The following is a 17400-nucleotide window of genomic DNA, read 5'->3' as shown; positions in this document are numbered from 1 at the left end:
AGTAGGACTGTGGTAAGGAGAGTTGATCCTGAAGCAGTCATTAAGGGCAGAAAGTGTGTTTTCTGTCCCTGTGTTGCTGTGGAAACCAGCCTTTGGATGGTTCAGGGATATTATAGAGTTAGTGCTCCTAGCAGGCTCTTTAAAAAAATGTTTTTTTACAAGAGGCTAATCAATGCAGTCACTTGTTTTGGTTTACTTAATTGACCAAATAAAGGCTTAAAAGCATAATCCAACCCCATTCAAATGTATTTCTGGCCTTAGTCTCTATGCCTGTTTCTACTCTCATAAGCATGTGACACGACCTGATCTCAAGGCCTTCAGTGGCCACTTGAAGTTCGACAATAACCAACTTCCTGCTGGTTATACCATTTTCCCAAATCTTTCTCTTGAAAACCAATTTTGTTACTTAATTGGTCATTTCGGTGTCTTAACCTGAGAGATGTTTTTAGTCTTTTTCCCTGGAAGAATGAAGCATCTCAAGGTGAAATGGCTGCTAATGTGGGGTTGTGATGCTCTTGCTAGTAGAAATGTCAAGCTTTGAGATCAAGTTCACACTGAACGGAGGGAAGAAGGGATCCTGAGAGGGGAGCGTCACACAGCCTTATTATCCTTCTGTCGTTTCTGTACACACACACGCACGCACACAAGACCATTTACTTGGAGGCTGAGTCAGATGACATTCAGTAGTTTGACCAGACAATGTTGTGACGCTTTAATCATGGTGCCTTGTTCCAACCATCTCCGGGCCAGTGTGTTTGTAGAATTGTACCAACAGGTAATAGGTCTGACAGTAGTGTGAATGCCATTCATCCCCCATCAGCCCTGATCTACATACAGTAATGGGGAGAACAACAAACAGATGTGCGCAAGCAAGGGCGCACAGATATACACATACAGTGCCTTCAGAAAGTAGTCAGACCCCTTGACTTTTTCCACATTTTGTTAGGTTGCAGCCTTATTCAAACTACACACAATAACCCATAATGACAAAGCAGAAACTGTTTTTATAAATTTTTGCTAATTTATTAAAAATAAAGAACTGCAATATCACATTTACATAAGTATTCAGACCCTTTACTCAGAACTTTGTTGAAGCACTTTTGGCAGTAATCAAAGCCTTGAGTCTTCTTGGGTATGATGCCACAAGCTTGACACATGTGTAATTGGTGAGTTTCTCCCATTCTTCTCTGCAGATCCTCTCAAGCTCTGTCAGATTGGATGGGGAGTGTGGCTGCCCAGCTATTTTCAGGTCTCTCCAGAGATATTCAATTGGGTTCAGGTCCAGACTCTAGCTGGGCCATTCAAGGACATTCAGAGACTTGTCCCGAAGCCACTCCTGCGTTGTCTTGGCTGTGTGCTTAGGGTCGTTGTCCTGTTGGAAGGTGAACCTTCTTTCCAGTCGGAGGTCCTCAGTGCTCTGGAGCAAGTTTTCATCATGGATCTCTCTGTATTTTGCTCCATTCATCTTTCCCTCGATCCTGACTGGTCTATCAGTCCCTGCCTCTGAGAAACATCCCCACAGCATGATGCTGCCACCACCATTTTTTTAGATATTTTTTATTTCACCTTTATTTAACCAGGTAGGCTAGTTGAGAACACCTTTATTTAACCAGATAGGCTAGTTGAGAACACCTTTATTTAACCAGGTAGGCTAGTTGAGAACACCTTTATTTAACCAGGTAGGCTAGTTGAGAACACCTTTATTTAACCAGGTAGGCTAGTTGAGAACACCTTTATTTAACCAGGTAGGCTAGTTGAGAACAAGTTCTCATTTACAACTGCGACCTGGCCAAGATAAAGCATAGCAGTGTGAACAGACAACACAGAGTTACACATGGAGTAAACAATTAACAAGTCAATAACACAGTAGAAAAAAAAAGAGAGTCTATATACATTGTGTGCAAAAGGCATGAGGAGTTAGCTGCTCAGATAGCAGATGTTTGAAGTTGGTGAGGGAGATAAAAGTCTCCAACTTCAGTGATTTTTGCAATTGAGGATCTCATCTCGATACCTAATGGCAGTCAGGCTACCTCTGGCGAGCACATGGAGGGCTGTGCGGCCCCCCAAAGAAATGCCACCCCACACCATGACTGACCCACCGCCAAACCGGTCATGCTGGAGGATGTTGCATGCAGCAGAACGTTCTCCACGGCGTCTCCAGACTGTCACGTCTGTCACATGTGCTCAGTGTGAACCTGCTTTCATCTGTGAAGAGCACAGGGCGCCAGTGGCGAATTTGCCAATCTTGGTGTTCTCTGGCAAATGCCAAACGTCCTGCACGGTGTTTGGCTGTAAGCACAACCCCCACCTGTGGACGTCAGGCCCTCATACCACCCTCATGGAGTCTGTTTCTGACCGTTTGAGCAGACACATGCACATTTGTGGCCTGCTGGAGGTCATTTTGAAGGGCTCTGGCAGTGCTCCTCCTGCTCCTTCTTGCATAAAGGCGGAGGTAGCGGTCCTGCTGCTGGGTTGTTGCCCTCCTACGACCTCCTCCACGTCTCCTGGTGTACTGGCCTGTCTCCTGGTAGCGCCTCCATGCTCACTATGCTGACAGACACAGCAAACCTTCTTGCCACAGCTCGCATTGATGTGCCATCCTGGATGAGCTGCACTACCTGAGCCACTTGTGTGGGTTGTTGACTCCATCTCATGCTACCACTAGAGTGAAAGCACCGCCAACATTCAAAAGTGACCAAAACATCAGCCAGGAAGCATAGGAACTGAGAAGTGGTCTGTGGTCACCACCTGCAGAACCACTCCTTTATTGGGGGTGTTTTGCTAATTGCCTATAAGCTCCACATGGCCATCCAGAACTCGTAGCTGAACAGCCATGGTGAGTTGCTTCACCTTCCCAGGGTTGACCATCCAGCGCAGTGACCAACAACGGAGTGTCCAGCTTAGTGAGTGGCAGCCTCTGTTGGCGAGCTAATGTACAATCCAGGAAACAGATGGTAGCCATAGACGAATTGAGAACCATGATGGAATACAGGACAAGCAGGCCCAGCATACGGCAGTGAAACAAATGAAGAATGGACTCCCTTAGCGGGGCCCGAAACACTGGAACCAACTTGGGACCCCTTCATCCTCTCATGACGACGTTCCCGAAGCCGGTTGTCAATCAGGATGGCCAGAATGATAAGCTCCTCCAGAGTGTCAGGGCTGTCCCGGGAAGCCAGTTCATCATTGAGAATCTCGCTGAGTCCGTTCAGAAAAACAGAGTGAAGTGCCTCTATATTCCAACCGCTCTCAGCGTCGACCGTCCGAAATGATTCTTTGAGCAGCGTTCCTGCCACTGATTGGGTGATCAAAAACCCTCATGAGCAGTGAAGCTTTGCCAATTAAAACAAATGTCAATTAAAACAAATGCATCTTCTTCCTGATGGGTATGACGGCTGCGTGGTCCCATGGTGCTTATACTTGCGTACTATTGTTTGTACAAATGAACGTGGTACCTTCAGGCATTTGGAAATTGCTCCCAAGGAACCAACAATCTACCATTGTTTTTCTGAGGTCTTGGCTGATTTCTTTTGATTTTCTCATGATGTCAAGCGAAGAGGCACTGAGTTTGAAGGTAGGCCTTGAAATACATCCACAGGTACACCTCCAATTGATTCAAATTATGTCAATTAGACTATCAGAAGCTTCTAAAGCCATGACATCATTTTCTGGAATTTTCCAAGCTGTTTAAAGGCACAGTCAACTTAGTGTATGTAAACGTCTGACCCACTGGAATGGTGATACAGTGAATTATAAGTGAAAAAAATCTGTCTGTAAACAATTGTTGAAAAAATTACTTGTGTCATGCACAAAGTAGATGTCCTTACCGACTTGCCAAAACTATAGTTTGTTAACAAGAAATGTGTGGAGCGGTTGAAAAACAAGTTTTAAATGACTCCAACCTAAGTGTATGTAAACTTCCAACTTCAAGTGTGTGTGTGTGTGTGTGTGTGTGTGTGTGTGTGTGTGTGTGTGTGTGTGTGTGTGTGTGTGTGTGTGTGTGTGTGTGTGTGTGTGTGTGTGTGTGTGTGTGTGTGTGTGTGTGTGTGTGTACACACACACAATGTAACTCCAAGTCAATCACACTTCTGTGAAATCAAACTGTCCACTTAGGAAGCAACACTGATTGACAATACATTTCACCTTCTGTTGTGCAAATGGAATAGACAACAGGTGGAAATGATACGCAATTAGCAAAACACCCCCAATAAAGGAGTGGTTCTGCAGGTGGTGACCACAGACCACTTCTCAGTTCCTATGCTTCCTGGCTGATGTTTTGGTCACTTTTGAATGTTGGCGGTGCTTTCACTCTAGTGGTAGCATGAGATGGAGTCAACAACCCACACACGGTTTACTGCCCCTTCTGGAGGATTTGGGTACCCATATAAAACAGGATACATTTTTTTCAAAAGTTGCTAATATTTGCATATTAAAAATATTATCAAATAGAAAACACTCTAACAATTCTAAATCCGTTTAAATTTTGTCTCTATGTAAAACAGAAGTGTCAGGGCATGCATTCTCCCAAAATCTCTCTTGTCATGGAAAAAGTTGCCTCTGCTTTGACGTCATATTTAACGCACTTCCCAAAAGGCTACCGCTCTGGGAACAGTTTCTATGTGTTCAGCGTGAAGGCTGCCTTCTATGGGGCTTGTCAGTGTGTGAATCGCGCACTCACGAGACGTTGAGCGTGCCGAAAGGTCTCGGTCACGCCAAAAAAACAGTGCCCTGAAAGCGCGCTCTGTAGATTCTCTCTTTCCCTCAGGATCGATTAAAAGACGTGTGTGTTTCGCTTAGTCCTCACAATTGCTGTAGACGTTTATAACATGTTAAAGCTTAATTATGAACATAGTTTGACAAGGCCGCCTTACGGTGCTGTGTGTCCGCCAACCCCGCCACTTGGAGTCCGCACCTTCCCTGAGTGGAGTATTCACACAACACTCTCCAGTGTTCCTCCACTGGCCTGTCATCATTCCAGGTGTTGTACAGTTAGCAGCCCCCCTTGTTTCCAGATCAGGAGATTTGAAGTGACGGTTCCTTCCTCTCAAAGCCTCATCTCTCGTAGCCGCCAGACCTGGAAGAGGGCTCGTTCAGCGCTCCTGAGGTCCTCAGCTTGGGTTCAACAACAGGCCAACTGTCATTGCTGCCCGAGTCCTCTCCTGCGTCCAGGCCAGATGGTCTGGTTGTCTACTAGGGATCTGCCTCGACCCGTGGAATCTAGGAAGTTGGCTCCCCGGCACGTTGGGCCATTCAAGTTTCTATGGCACATCAATCCAGTGGCCTATCGTCTTCATCTTCCCCGGTCCATGAGGGTTCATCCCACCTACCACATCTCCAGACTCAAGCCTGTGGTGTTCAGTCCTCTGGTTCTGGCCACCTGGCCTCCACCTCCACTTTCATGCAAGGCGGGACAGCCAGCCTACACGGTGCGATGCATCCTCTCCAGTTGTCAGTTCCTGAGAGGGACTCAGAACCTCGTGGACTGGAAGGGTTACTGCCTGAGGAACGTTCCTGGATTCCGGCACCGGGACATTTTAGACCCCGGACTCATTCGGGACTTCCGTCGATGTTCAGCTACCCCTGGTGGAACGTCAAGAGTCGTTCCTTGGGGGGGTTTGTCACAGGTCAGGTTTTCTCCCTTGAGTACACTACCTGAGGTTGCCACTGGAGAGAACCCTTGGGTTACTTCTAGTATCCAGGTGACCCTGATTGGGCTTATTGGGATCACCTACTGGATGACTATTTAGGTTCCTCTGTGGGCTGGGCCAGTTGCTCAGGTCACCTGTTTTGTTCAGTGTTCTCGTATGCACTTGCTTTGTTGTTTTGCTATGAAGACCTTAAGTAAATATTCTGGATTTACCCTTACCTCTGCCTGTTGTGTTTCTCTGCGCCTGGGTCCGAGTTCGTACCAGCACTAATGTCACACATTCCAGCATTGGACAAATAGCTCTTTAAGGTTTGCGATGACAGACATGACAAGAGGAACTGATGATGCACTACCCAATTTCTAAATGACACCTTTTGCATTCTACTATTACAACTTTCAAGAGTAAGTTGAAAGCCGTACTGAGTTCAATTTGGGAACCACTGATATAGGAAATCGCTCACACCGACCCAGACAAAGCAGGGAAATTGAATGTCAATGTGTCACGGCAAGAAAATGGGTGGTTCTGATGGTGTAAAATGGGTAAAGGTATGATTTTGAGTTACAAAATTCCATTCTCTCACCCCCTATCCTCAAACATATATCCATATGAATGTATGTCCTATGCTGTTTCTATGGAGGTTTCTCTCATCTATCCCCAGTAGATAATTTCCTCCAGGAGGATGCGTAACCTATGATCTCATCCCCTCCCATTAACGTAAATCGGAGTGGGGGCCCAGGACCCAGTTTGGGAAACCCTGGTCCAAGTGACATGGCGCTAGTAGTCTGTGTTTCTAGCGGTCCGTGACCTCTAAGAGTAGATCATATGAAAACAGCCTGACTAATATGATTGACAAACAATAATAAGCTCTCAGAGAACATCTATTCTGCTTTTCCGTGAAGCAGTATACACATTCCAGGACTGAAAACATATTATTTTGTAATTGAAAATATATATGATTGAAAATAAAGATTTTGAAGGTGATAATGAAGGATGTAAGACAGATGAACAGACTGTGAGTGTAATAGTAATATTAATCTTATGTGTGCTGTTCATGTGTATTCATTGTCCTGGTCTTGCAGGCTTTGTCCGATTCCTTGAGGGTTATTACCTCGTGTTGATCACCAAGCGGAGGAAAATGGCCGACATTGGTGGTCACTCCATATACAAGATAGAGGATACTAACATGATCTACATCCCCAATGACTCAGTGAGGGTGACACATCCTGACGAGGCCAGGTACAGTAGGTCAACCGTTATATACCCAACATCTCACACCCCACTTTCTCTCACTTGTTTCTCTCTCAGTTTACACACACAGTGTGACGGCTTCACTGACCCACTAACCAAGTGTGACCAGCTAAGGATCACTCAGTATATGGGTCTATATAACCTGCCGTGCACAGCAAATGCTTATGGTATTTTCTAGTCTCCCCTTTTCATTGAGATGAGAAAGTAACATGTATGATGTTATATCCTAAAGACTAGGACTGTTTCCTATGTGACCTGACAACTCCAGTGATGTGCCTGTGGTGATGCGACATGAAAAACTCCTGCCACTAGTATTAGAGGTTCTGACTAGGTGGGATACAGCTACGACCAGAAGTTACTTTTTCGTAGCAGGTTAGGAGAATTTACGCAGCCACGTGGCAGATTAGGGGAATTAGGTTAATGTTAGGAAAGGAGTTAGGGTTAGCTCAAATACTCTCCTGAACTAACCATGCTCTCCTGGTTATGACGTGCAGGTCATAACCATAAGAGATTGGGACTGTTTATTTCTCCTCTTATAGATACGTGAGGATCTTTCAGAATGTGGACCTGTCCAGCAACTTCTACTTCAGGTAAGTAAGTGTGTGTGAGATCTTAAAAATAACCACCCCTCTGCATCTCTCTTCTGTTGTTTGTCAAGTCAATGCTTTTGTTTGTCACAAGCCTTGGTGATCAGGAGGCTCAGGTGTTTGTTGCAGTATGGAACCTGTCAAACGCTATTCACAGTTCTTCACTTTTTTTGTTTGTTACTTTGTTGGAACAAATGTCACACAGGATGCACAGTATATCTGAGGTTATCGCTCTCTCACGTGCATACACATATACACACACACACTTTCAAGACTGGATATTTTATTACAGTGATGTTGTGAATCGGTGAGAGAGGACAGAGCCACACTCTTATGGATTTATGTATCAACATCCTCCTTAAAACTACACAAATAATCAGTGAGTGTACAAAACACGTTCCATGACAGACTGACCAGGTGAATCCAGGTGAAAGCTATGATCCCTTATTGAAATCCACTTCAATCGGTGTAGATGAAGGGGAGGAGACGGGTTAAAGAAGGATTTTTAAGCCTTGAGACAATTAAGACATGGATTGTGTATGTTCGCTATTCAGAGGGTGAATGGAGAAGACAAAATATTTAAGTGCCTTTTGAACAGAGTCTGCCAGGCGTACCGATTTGAGTGTGTCAAGTACTGCAATGCTGCTGGGTTTTTCACACTCAACAGTTTCCTGTGTGTGTTAAGAATGGTCCACCCACCCAAAGGACATCCAGACAACTTGACCTAACTGTGGGAAGCATTGAGTCAACATGGGCCAGCATCCCTGTGGAAAGGTTTCGACACCTTGCCGTGTCCATGCCCTGACGATTTGAGGCTGTTCTGAGGACAAAGGGTGTGCAACTCAATATTAGGAAGGTGTTCCTAATGTTTTTATCTCAGTGTACATGTCATTAAAACAAATGGTTATCGTTTATTTCCATCCACCCATTGAATTAGATTTTCTTTAATTGAATTCACTTAAAAACACACATAAGAGATGACATCACTTCCACCAATAGTTATGTATCATTAAAGTACTGTTTGGACTCCTTTCTGAAGTGTCTGTCTGTCAGTTTTTCGTCATTAAGCCAGAGTGACACACAGAGACCTCAAAATACCCATCTGGTGTACCCTTAACTCCTCTTGGAATCATGCCCTTCAGCACCTACCATCTAAAGCCCACTGTATCAGTAGCTGTACTAAAGGTTAACCTGTACTGAAAGGGTCAGTATTGACATAGTGTATTCACGACTTGCTCCACAGATGACCTATCAGTTCTCACTCAGACTTGTTGTCAAGCTGGTCATTTATCTCCCTAGTGACAGGTGAAGATACATTTGGGCCCCTACCTTTTTTTATATCCTCAAGGAAAAAAACATTGTATACCGCAAAGAAAAAATATATACAAAAAATAGACGTACTGTCAGGTGTAAAACAAAATGTTTTGTTTTTGGTCTTCTTCTATCATTCTTCTTTTTACGCATCACTCCATTCATCCATCTCATTGATTTTTGATTATCAAAGTGTTGTTCTTCTTCCTCGTTGACCTCTTCACCTATGAACTTTGACCCCTCCCAGCTACAGCTATGACCTGAGCCACTCCCTGCAGTACAACCTGACGCTGCTGCACAGCCCGTGTGACCCGGGCACAGTGGAGGAGGTGCACACACGGAGCAGCAGACAGCAGGACAGCTTCGACATCTTTGAGGACGAGGGCCTACCCACACAAGGTCAGACAGCTCCTGCCCTCTCACACTCTCCCTAAACTCCAGTTCATCCAGTTTTAAAACATGTGAATACACTCTTGAACACATTTCTTTCCATTTGATAACCAAGTGTAACATACCATTCCTTTTTCTTGATCTTTTAACCGTTAAGTCAGTCAGTGGTCCCAAATAGAAAACGATCCTCACAACTCAAGCCACTCATAAAGCCATTCACCAGCTAAAAGGTTGATCAGGACATCACTACTAGCCCAAAACCAAAGTCTTTATTCAGCTCATCTGTCTCAATACAGTTTCCATGTTCTAATCTACTGTATCGGTGGTAAACCATCCCCTCCTTGATCCTGTCCATCCATGTAAGCTGTTCTGTGGTGTTTTGTGTTCCTATGTAATGGTTCCGTTGCAGTGTTCCACGGCCTCCAGAGTGAACCGTACGCCAAGTACGTGTGGAACGGCAAGCTCCTGGAGCGCGTCAAGGACACGGTGCATCCTGATTGGCTCATGTACATCATTCATGGCTTCTGTGGCCAGTCCAGTATCCTTTTCCTCCTGCCTGGTTACGACCTGCAAAGTAGAGTGTTCAGTTTAGTAGTCAGGTGCTGCATATGTGCTTGTGTCAGTGACTTGGTGCTTTTGCCATGTTCCAGATGTTGGTATCCACTAGGGCTGACCCCATTTAATCGACTGGTCTATTGTTTGTTCGATAGGCTGGTGGTTGAGCGAGTATTCTTTCTTTTTTTACCGAGCAGTCGCATATATATATATATATATATATATATATATATATATATATATATATATATATATATATATATATATATATATATATATATAAATAGATTTTATTTAAATATTTTATGGCACACGAGACACCTGTCTGACTCACGCCTGCCTCAGTGGACTAATCCATTGCTGAGGCTGTGGGGATGGCACACCTGTATCACCAGTAGTACCTTTAACTTTAATTACCATCATTTCACATCTCCAATGGAACATTTTGTTAATGCATTCAATATATTATCAGTCTTTTACCATTCTCATTGTCGGTGGACACGTTGTTTGCGGACCTCCATCTTTCTGTCCGTCTGTCTTTTGACAGTTATCCTTTAGAAGACAGCTTTATTCCTCTTGTGTTCCTTTCCCTCGCGCCGCCTCCTCCACTCCCCATCATGTGTCTGGCATGCTGCTCACTGGAAAGTGTGTGCCTGCCTCTTGTTCCACAACACATGGAATACCATTTTATTTGTTTTTTTTTGTTTGGGGGGCACATGGAATACCTAATGAGACAGATACTCGCCAGTCTGCTAAGCTGCATTAAGTGATTTGTGTTTATATTATGGTCTATATAAAAATATTAAGCAATGCTTATCAGGTATGAAAACAGTGGAGCTTTTGCATGCTTTGCTCATCTGGTATATGAGGTGGAAAAGAAAACAAATATTAGGTTAGCTAGACAGGTTCTTTTTGTTTAGACTAGGAAAGCACAGCTAGTGTGTCCACTAAGCCAAAGAAAAACACACTTGAAACAAAATGTATGCCTACTTTGGTTATATTGATGCATGGTTTGGTTATATTGATGCATATTTGAGTGTGGATGCTTGGAGCTTGGGTAGAAGTGCTTGAGAATAACTAAATCTGATTAATTGTGTCCCTGATTTTGAGAGCCCAGTTTAACTATCCGTCAGTGCAGATCTTATAGGCAGACATTAAGACATTATAACCATTCATTGCACCTCTTAGCCATGAAAGGTTTTAGCTCATGACTCTTCTGCTTGACTGAAGTTGTTCTTGGCTTTTTATATTCACAAGTAATAATGAATGACCTCAACAGTCATGAGATTTGTGAACTCCCCAGTATCCCAGTGATGAAAGAGGAAAGGGATAGAAAAACAAAAATACTTCAGTCTGAACTTAAACAACTAAAAGTATGTAGAAGGTGTGTGGAATTGATAATGAACCTACTTACATTTTTTATTTGTTTTACCTCTGAAACTATTTTTTCAATCACAGTATTTTCTTATCTAGAGCTATTAGCAGTGCTATTTAGTGGATTTGGTTGATTTTGTGGTCTCAAATCAGTCAGTATTAACGTTCTTCATCAAGTATATTGGCAAATTAGAGTTATTGACCATGGAAAACGGTGGGAATGTTGTTCCCTTATCATATAATTGCTACATCTACTATCAATATAGCATTCTAAATAGTTTTCCAGATTGTATTTTTGCAACAACAAAATGGGACGCTAATATTGGGTTGCGACTGAGAACATTTGGTTCAATTTGGTTCCCGAGACAACCAGTTGAGGACCACTGGTTTACAGCAAATATTGCTGAATAGCACGAGGTGTGTGTGTGTGTGTGTGTGTGTGTCTCACCAGGTTGGCTGGTTAGATGGGCAGTGGGGGCCACATTGCAGATGCTGGGTTTAGACAACGGTTCCTGGAAGCCATCCTTCTCTCATGGTTATTTTCCCAGAGAAACCCAGGCAGAATAATTCATAGAAGGAAACTGAGGAGGGGGGGGGGTGAAGAAAGGCAGAGGCACAGAGATGGGGGAAGTGATGGGGTTGAAGTGATGGAGGTTAAGAGGAAAACAGAGTTAAGAGAGGGACTTAGTAAATTAGTGCGAGAGAGAAAGAGATGGAGGGTAGAGAGAGGGGAACAGTGATTGGCAGGGGCAATTCCATTTCAATTCAGGAAGTGAATTACAAATCATTTTTCTCCCATTTTTGAATTAGACATATAAACGTATACACTTTACAATTCTTGACATGAGTACCAATATCTTTTTCCCCCCTTTTCTCATTGGAGAAGCCCACCCCCCAAAAAATAAACACTCAAACTAACATTCCAAATGAAAATACAATTACAACAGATCACAACACACTATCCCTTCCCTCCCCCTTTTGGTCCCAAGTTCTTGCTCAATAGAGTGTAATTTGTCAAGAAAAGGAAATTAAAGGTGGCCATCTCAGAAAAAAGTTAGCAGTACATGCACTTTAAATTAAGAAAAGACATAAGAACTCTGTGGTTGGTTTGGGAGATTTCCAATTCAGCCAAATCTGTTGGCGGGCCACTAGTGAAGCAAACGTTACATCTGCTTTACTCTAGGTGAGAATAGACAGCACAAATGGAGGTCCAAATATAGCTATCAAAGGACAAGACTGCAGGTCAATATCAATACCTTTAGAGAGAGTAATTAAAAAGGAAGAACAAAACTCTTGACTGCTTAGAGCATAGGTAAAACATGTGACTGTGATCAGCGGGAGACATTGCGCATTGTGTCATTTGTCTCTGGGGGGAAATGAATAGTTTTTTGTAATGAATTTTGTGCAACACTTTGATCTGATTTAGGACACATGGATAGTGGGGCACAGATTCAAGAAGAGAAGGGATGATTGGAAAGAATGGGCTTCTATTGAGCACCAGTTGGTACTTGGAGAATTACACCAGACCAAAATCTTCTGAATAGTAGCTGCCCAGTAGTGAAACAGTAAGTTGGGAAGTGCCAAACCACCATCTTGTCTCCCTCTTTGAAGTATCTCTCTTATCCTAGGTGTTTTGCCTGGCGAGTGAATTACAATACCATTTCAGTAATTTACTAATTGTTATTTGAAATCAATGACACTTTGCCTTTTTATGTTACATCTGTGTGTGTCCCACCTTAACCTCTGTGTGAAGAGCTCCTGATCTACGGTCGTCCGGTTCATGTCACCCTTATCGCCAGGCGCTCCAGTAAATTTGCTGGCACCCGCTTCCTCAAGAGAGGAGCCAACTGCGAGGTAACCTCCTGCCTCATCTTGTCGCCACGACAACAGGGCGAAGTCGCCCCGGTGTTATATAATAGCAGCATGGCACAAAGGAGGGGGTGTGAGGTTAATGTAACCTCCGTGTCTCTGCATCTCCTTTTTGTGTATGTAGTTTGGTGGTAAAGGGGTTCAGTATGCTGTGTTTTTGAGGCCAAATTATGTGTCTATTATTCCCTCTGCGCGGCTTAGTTTAGTCCAGGATTGACATTCGTAAGGTTTGTGTGTGTGTGTGTGTGTGTGTGTGTGTGTGTGCTCATTTTGGGATGACTTTCTGGTCCAGTATATGGTCCACTCCTGTCAATTACAGGTCAAAACTGTTGAACAATGAAAAAAACAACTATGGGGCCATCTAAGAGTGTGTAGATCCATGTGGTTCTCTCTGTATATTGTCCCTCACCTGTTTTCATCTGATCCTCTGCAGGGTGACGTAGCCAATGAGGTGGAGACTGAGCAGATCATCCACGATGCGTCGGTGATGTCATTCACGGCAGGGAGTTACTCTTCGTACGTTCAGGTCAGGGGTTCTGTTCCCCTCTATTGGTCCCAGGACATCTCCACCATGATGCCTAAACCACCTATACGATGTAAGATATTATCATCATTAGATATCGTATACACTGTACAGTATCATTAATATAATGTGGTCTACTGGTCTCTGTCTGGACATACCCCTATCACCAATATGCCATAAGATACACATTACTACAGCACTTACAGTAGTCGTAATACTATAAACTATACTCTGGCCAAACGGATCTTGTTTTACTATTGATGAGAGAGAGATTTTCTCTCCTCTTTTCATCCATCTCTGTTTCTCATTATGACTCCAGCAGGATACATCTTAGGGAGTGGAGTGTGTGAGGATCAGATGGTCTCAGAGATTGAAAAGGTGGAGAGAGACTGCAGTTTGTGTGTGTGGACTCGGACTGCATTAAATTATATCCTCTCTTACCCCATTTGGCCTACAGTCCATAGTGGATGATATTTACTTAAGAGATTGAAAGCTTGTCCCAAGATGTGTGTATGCGCGCGCCCGCATGCATTTGTATATGAAAGGATATTTTCCTCTCATCCTCCATTTGGTTTTCAGTCCATCCTAGGATGACATTTACATGCATAATGCAGAGATGTAATGTACAGAGAGAGCTAGTGTGTCCTCCAGATCTATGTGATGGGGACCTTACCTTCCCTCTCCCATCTGTCTATCTACACTACATAACCAAAAGTATGTTGACGGCTGCTCGTCGAACATCTCATTCCAAAATCATGGGCATTAATATGGAGTTGGTCCTCCCCTTTGCTGATATAACATCACTATGCATTGGGTCAGGTAGTGTTCTCCTGGCATCCGCCAAACCCAGATTCATCCGTTGGACTGCCAGATGGTGAAGTGTGATTCATCACTACAGAGAATGTGTTTCCACTGCTCCAGAGTCCAATGGCGAAGAGCGTAACAGCACTCCAGCCAACGCTTGGCATTGTGCATGGGGATCTTGGGCTTGTGTGCAGCTGTTCAGCCATGGAAATCCATTTCATGAATCTCCTGCTCAAACGTCATTCAGCTAATCCATTAAATCAATTCAGCGATATGGCATCAGGCACACACACAGATATAGAAGCCCATAGACACAAAGATGTCCAATTACATGTCAATTCTTGTTCGATAACGATGTCTGTCGGCTCCAAGATCATCAGCCATTAGTGAATTTAGGACAGGTTTGACGATCAGGAAGACCCTGGTGGGACATAGTGGTCAGTCACCACCCAGCCAGCCGGTCCTGAAAAATGAGACTGCGGTTACACAAGCCTCCTGTTGACTTCATGACATGCTTAAGTAGGTGAATAGCTTTGTAGGGAGGGTTGAAGAGAAGCGTGTCTTTTCATGCTTCCTCGTCCTAATCATGAAGACCCACGGGGGAACGAGGATGAAGGCCTTATAAAATGGCTTCAGTCAGCCCCCCTCCCCTCGCCCTGGTTACCCATCATCACCATTTACAACTGACCTAAATGGATGAGTGATTTCTCCTCATGACTGATCATAAGGGGAAACATGTTTGACTGACCCAGATCTTCATCTGCGTGACCACCACATGAAGTAATAACACTGAAAGAATAGAAGGGATGGGTGAAATGATGGAGAGAGGGGCTGAAAGGAAATGGGCATGTGTGTTCGTTACGGTATAATAATACTCTACTGTATAACCAACAGCAGGTTAGATGACCTTTGTCATGACTTTGGCCTGGGGGTAGGTTTATGACAGTCATAAATACCTCTCCCCCCTTTTTCCTCTCTCTACCCTACTGATGTTACATTGAGATTAACATTGAGATTCTAGGAACATCAGAAGGTGGGGGGAAATGAACTATATTCTGGTAATCCGACCAATTGAACATATGCGGTGGTACTTAATGAATATGATGTCAGTTTGGTTGTCATCTGAGACATTCTCATCAATGATAAGATGACATAAACTCTACAGTGTCTAACTCTAAAGTCTACACATCAGAGTTATCGGATTCACATGGAATTGTTGTTCAATTTAAATGTTTGAATATGAAATTATTCGTGATGGGATGAAATGTGATTTTAGCTTCTAAAATGTGAGAATTGGGTTTTCATGAGTGAATTAGGCCCGACTCAGTGGCACGCCCACATGAAGAGACATAGTTTGTAAACTATGAAACACACCCCTTTTCTCCCTCCACTATATAAGCCCTTGACGAAAAGGACTCGGTTTGGCAACATGGCCTTCCATCTACCACCAACCTCCCGAATCGCAGCTCAGAGTAAATATTTATTGCATTTTCCTTTTCCAAATGGGTGGTAATTTAAAATGCATAAAATACTGTATTTACGAAAGCACAGCTTCTTCCCGCACTTTCACTCAAACCCAGCCCTTTTCTTTTGTGTAACGAGCTGTCATATCTGTTCCGCCCGCTAGAGACGTTTTCCTTTATAACGTCATCAAGGTATAATTAATTCTGTGTATATGTAATTCTGTGTGATTAGTTGGGTATTTAGTAAATAAATAATTCAACCCAATTTTGTATTGCTGATTCAACCAGGGTTCGTGAAGATAACCAAGAATTTTCAACTTTCAGATGAGTCTGAATTAAGGTGACGATTAATATTGACTGCTATTGATATAAAATATTACTAGGTCTTTAAGAGTTTATTCGGAAGATAACAGCTCTATCAATATTATTTTGTGGTGCCCCGACTCTCTAGTTAATTACATTTACATGATTAGCTCAATCAGGTCATTCTAATTAGGGAGAAAGGATTTTATAGAATATCATGTTATATCACTTAATCCGGCATAGCCAAAGACACGACACCTTAATGTTTCTAGGTTACCTTTTGTTTGATCTTATGAAATGCTTATGAATCATTATATCAAACATTATTGCTTACCTTATGATACAGCCAGTGGCATGGCTTTGATTCAGAGGGGTTGGGATAAATGCGGAAGACACATTTCACTTGTACAACTGACTAGGTATCCCACTTTCCTTCTAACATCCTAAACCTTAATGTTTGCTCATCGCTCAGTCAAAATAGAGTTGAGTGAACTAGATGCTAAAGTGACCCCTACGGCCATGTAGCTAACCTCTCTCTGTTGCACCTCAGTAGACCAGGCCTACCTATAAGCCCATGTAGCTGCCTTCTGACCTCTCTCTGTTGTGTCTCAGTGGACCAGGCCGACCCGTGCGCCCATGTACACTACCGTTCAAAAGTTTGGGGTCACTTGGAAATGTCCTTGTTTTTGAAAGAAAAGCAATTTCTTTGTCCATTTAAAATAACATCAATTGATCAGAAATTACATTGTTAATGTTGTAAATGACTATTGTACATGGAAATGGCTGATTTTAAAATGTTAAAAAATGGAATATCTACATAGGCGTACAGAGGCCCATTATCAGCAACCATCCCTCCTGTGTTCCAATGGTTAGCTAATCCAAGTTTATCATTTGAAAAGGCTTATTGATCACTAGAAAACCCTTCTGCAATTATGTTAGCACAGCTGAAAACTGTTGTTCTGATTGAAGAAGCAATAAAACTGTCCTTCTTTATACTAGTTGAGTATCTAGAGCATCAGCATTTGTGGGTTCAATTACAGGCTCAAAATGGTCAGAAACAATTAACTTTATTCTGAAATTTTGAGAAATTGCGAAGAAACTGAAGATCTCATACAACGCTGTGTACTATTCCCTTCACGGAACAGCACAAACTGGCTCTAACCGGAATATAAAGAGTGGTAGGCCCCAATGCACAACTGAGCAAGAGGACAAGTACATTAGTGTCTAGTTTGAGAAACAGATACCTCAAGTCTTCAACTAAATAATACCTGCAAAACACCAGTCTCAATGTCAACAGTGAAGAGGCGACTCCGTGATCCAGAGTT

At 43.1% G+C, this 17400-nt stretch overlaps 1 protein-coding gene across 1 annotated transcript in view; it reads left to right on the top strand.

Moving 5' to 3' along the window:
* The window catches only part of fig4a (FIG4 phosphoinositide 5-phosphatase a), a 107838-nt gene that overhangs the window by 6044 nt on the left and 84394 nt on the right, over positions 1-17400 (top strand). Inside the window, exons 5-10 of the mRNA XM_035757719.1 lie at positions 6728-6884; positions 7436-7486; positions 9042-9193; positions 9594-9722; positions 12867-12967; positions 13416-13578. Of these exons, the coding sequence (XP_035613612.1) occupies positions 6728-6884; positions 7436-7486; positions 9042-9193; positions 9594-9722; positions 12867-12967; positions 13416-13578 (753 nt within the window). The remainder of the gene's footprint in view (positions 1-6727; positions 6885-7435; positions 7487-9041; positions 9194-9593; positions 9723-12866; positions 12968-13415; positions 13579-17400) is intronic.

This window comes from Oncorhynchus keta, chromosome 8 (assembly GCF_023373465.1).
Source record: "Oncorhynchus keta strain PuntledgeMale-10-30-2019 chromosome 8, Oket_V2, whole genome shotgun sequence".
Classification (NCBI taxonomy): domain Eukaryota; kingdom Metazoa; phylum Chordata; class Actinopteri; order Salmoniformes; family Salmonidae; genus Oncorhynchus; species Oncorhynchus keta.
This window is presented reverse-complemented; position numbering and strand designations above follow the sequence as displayed.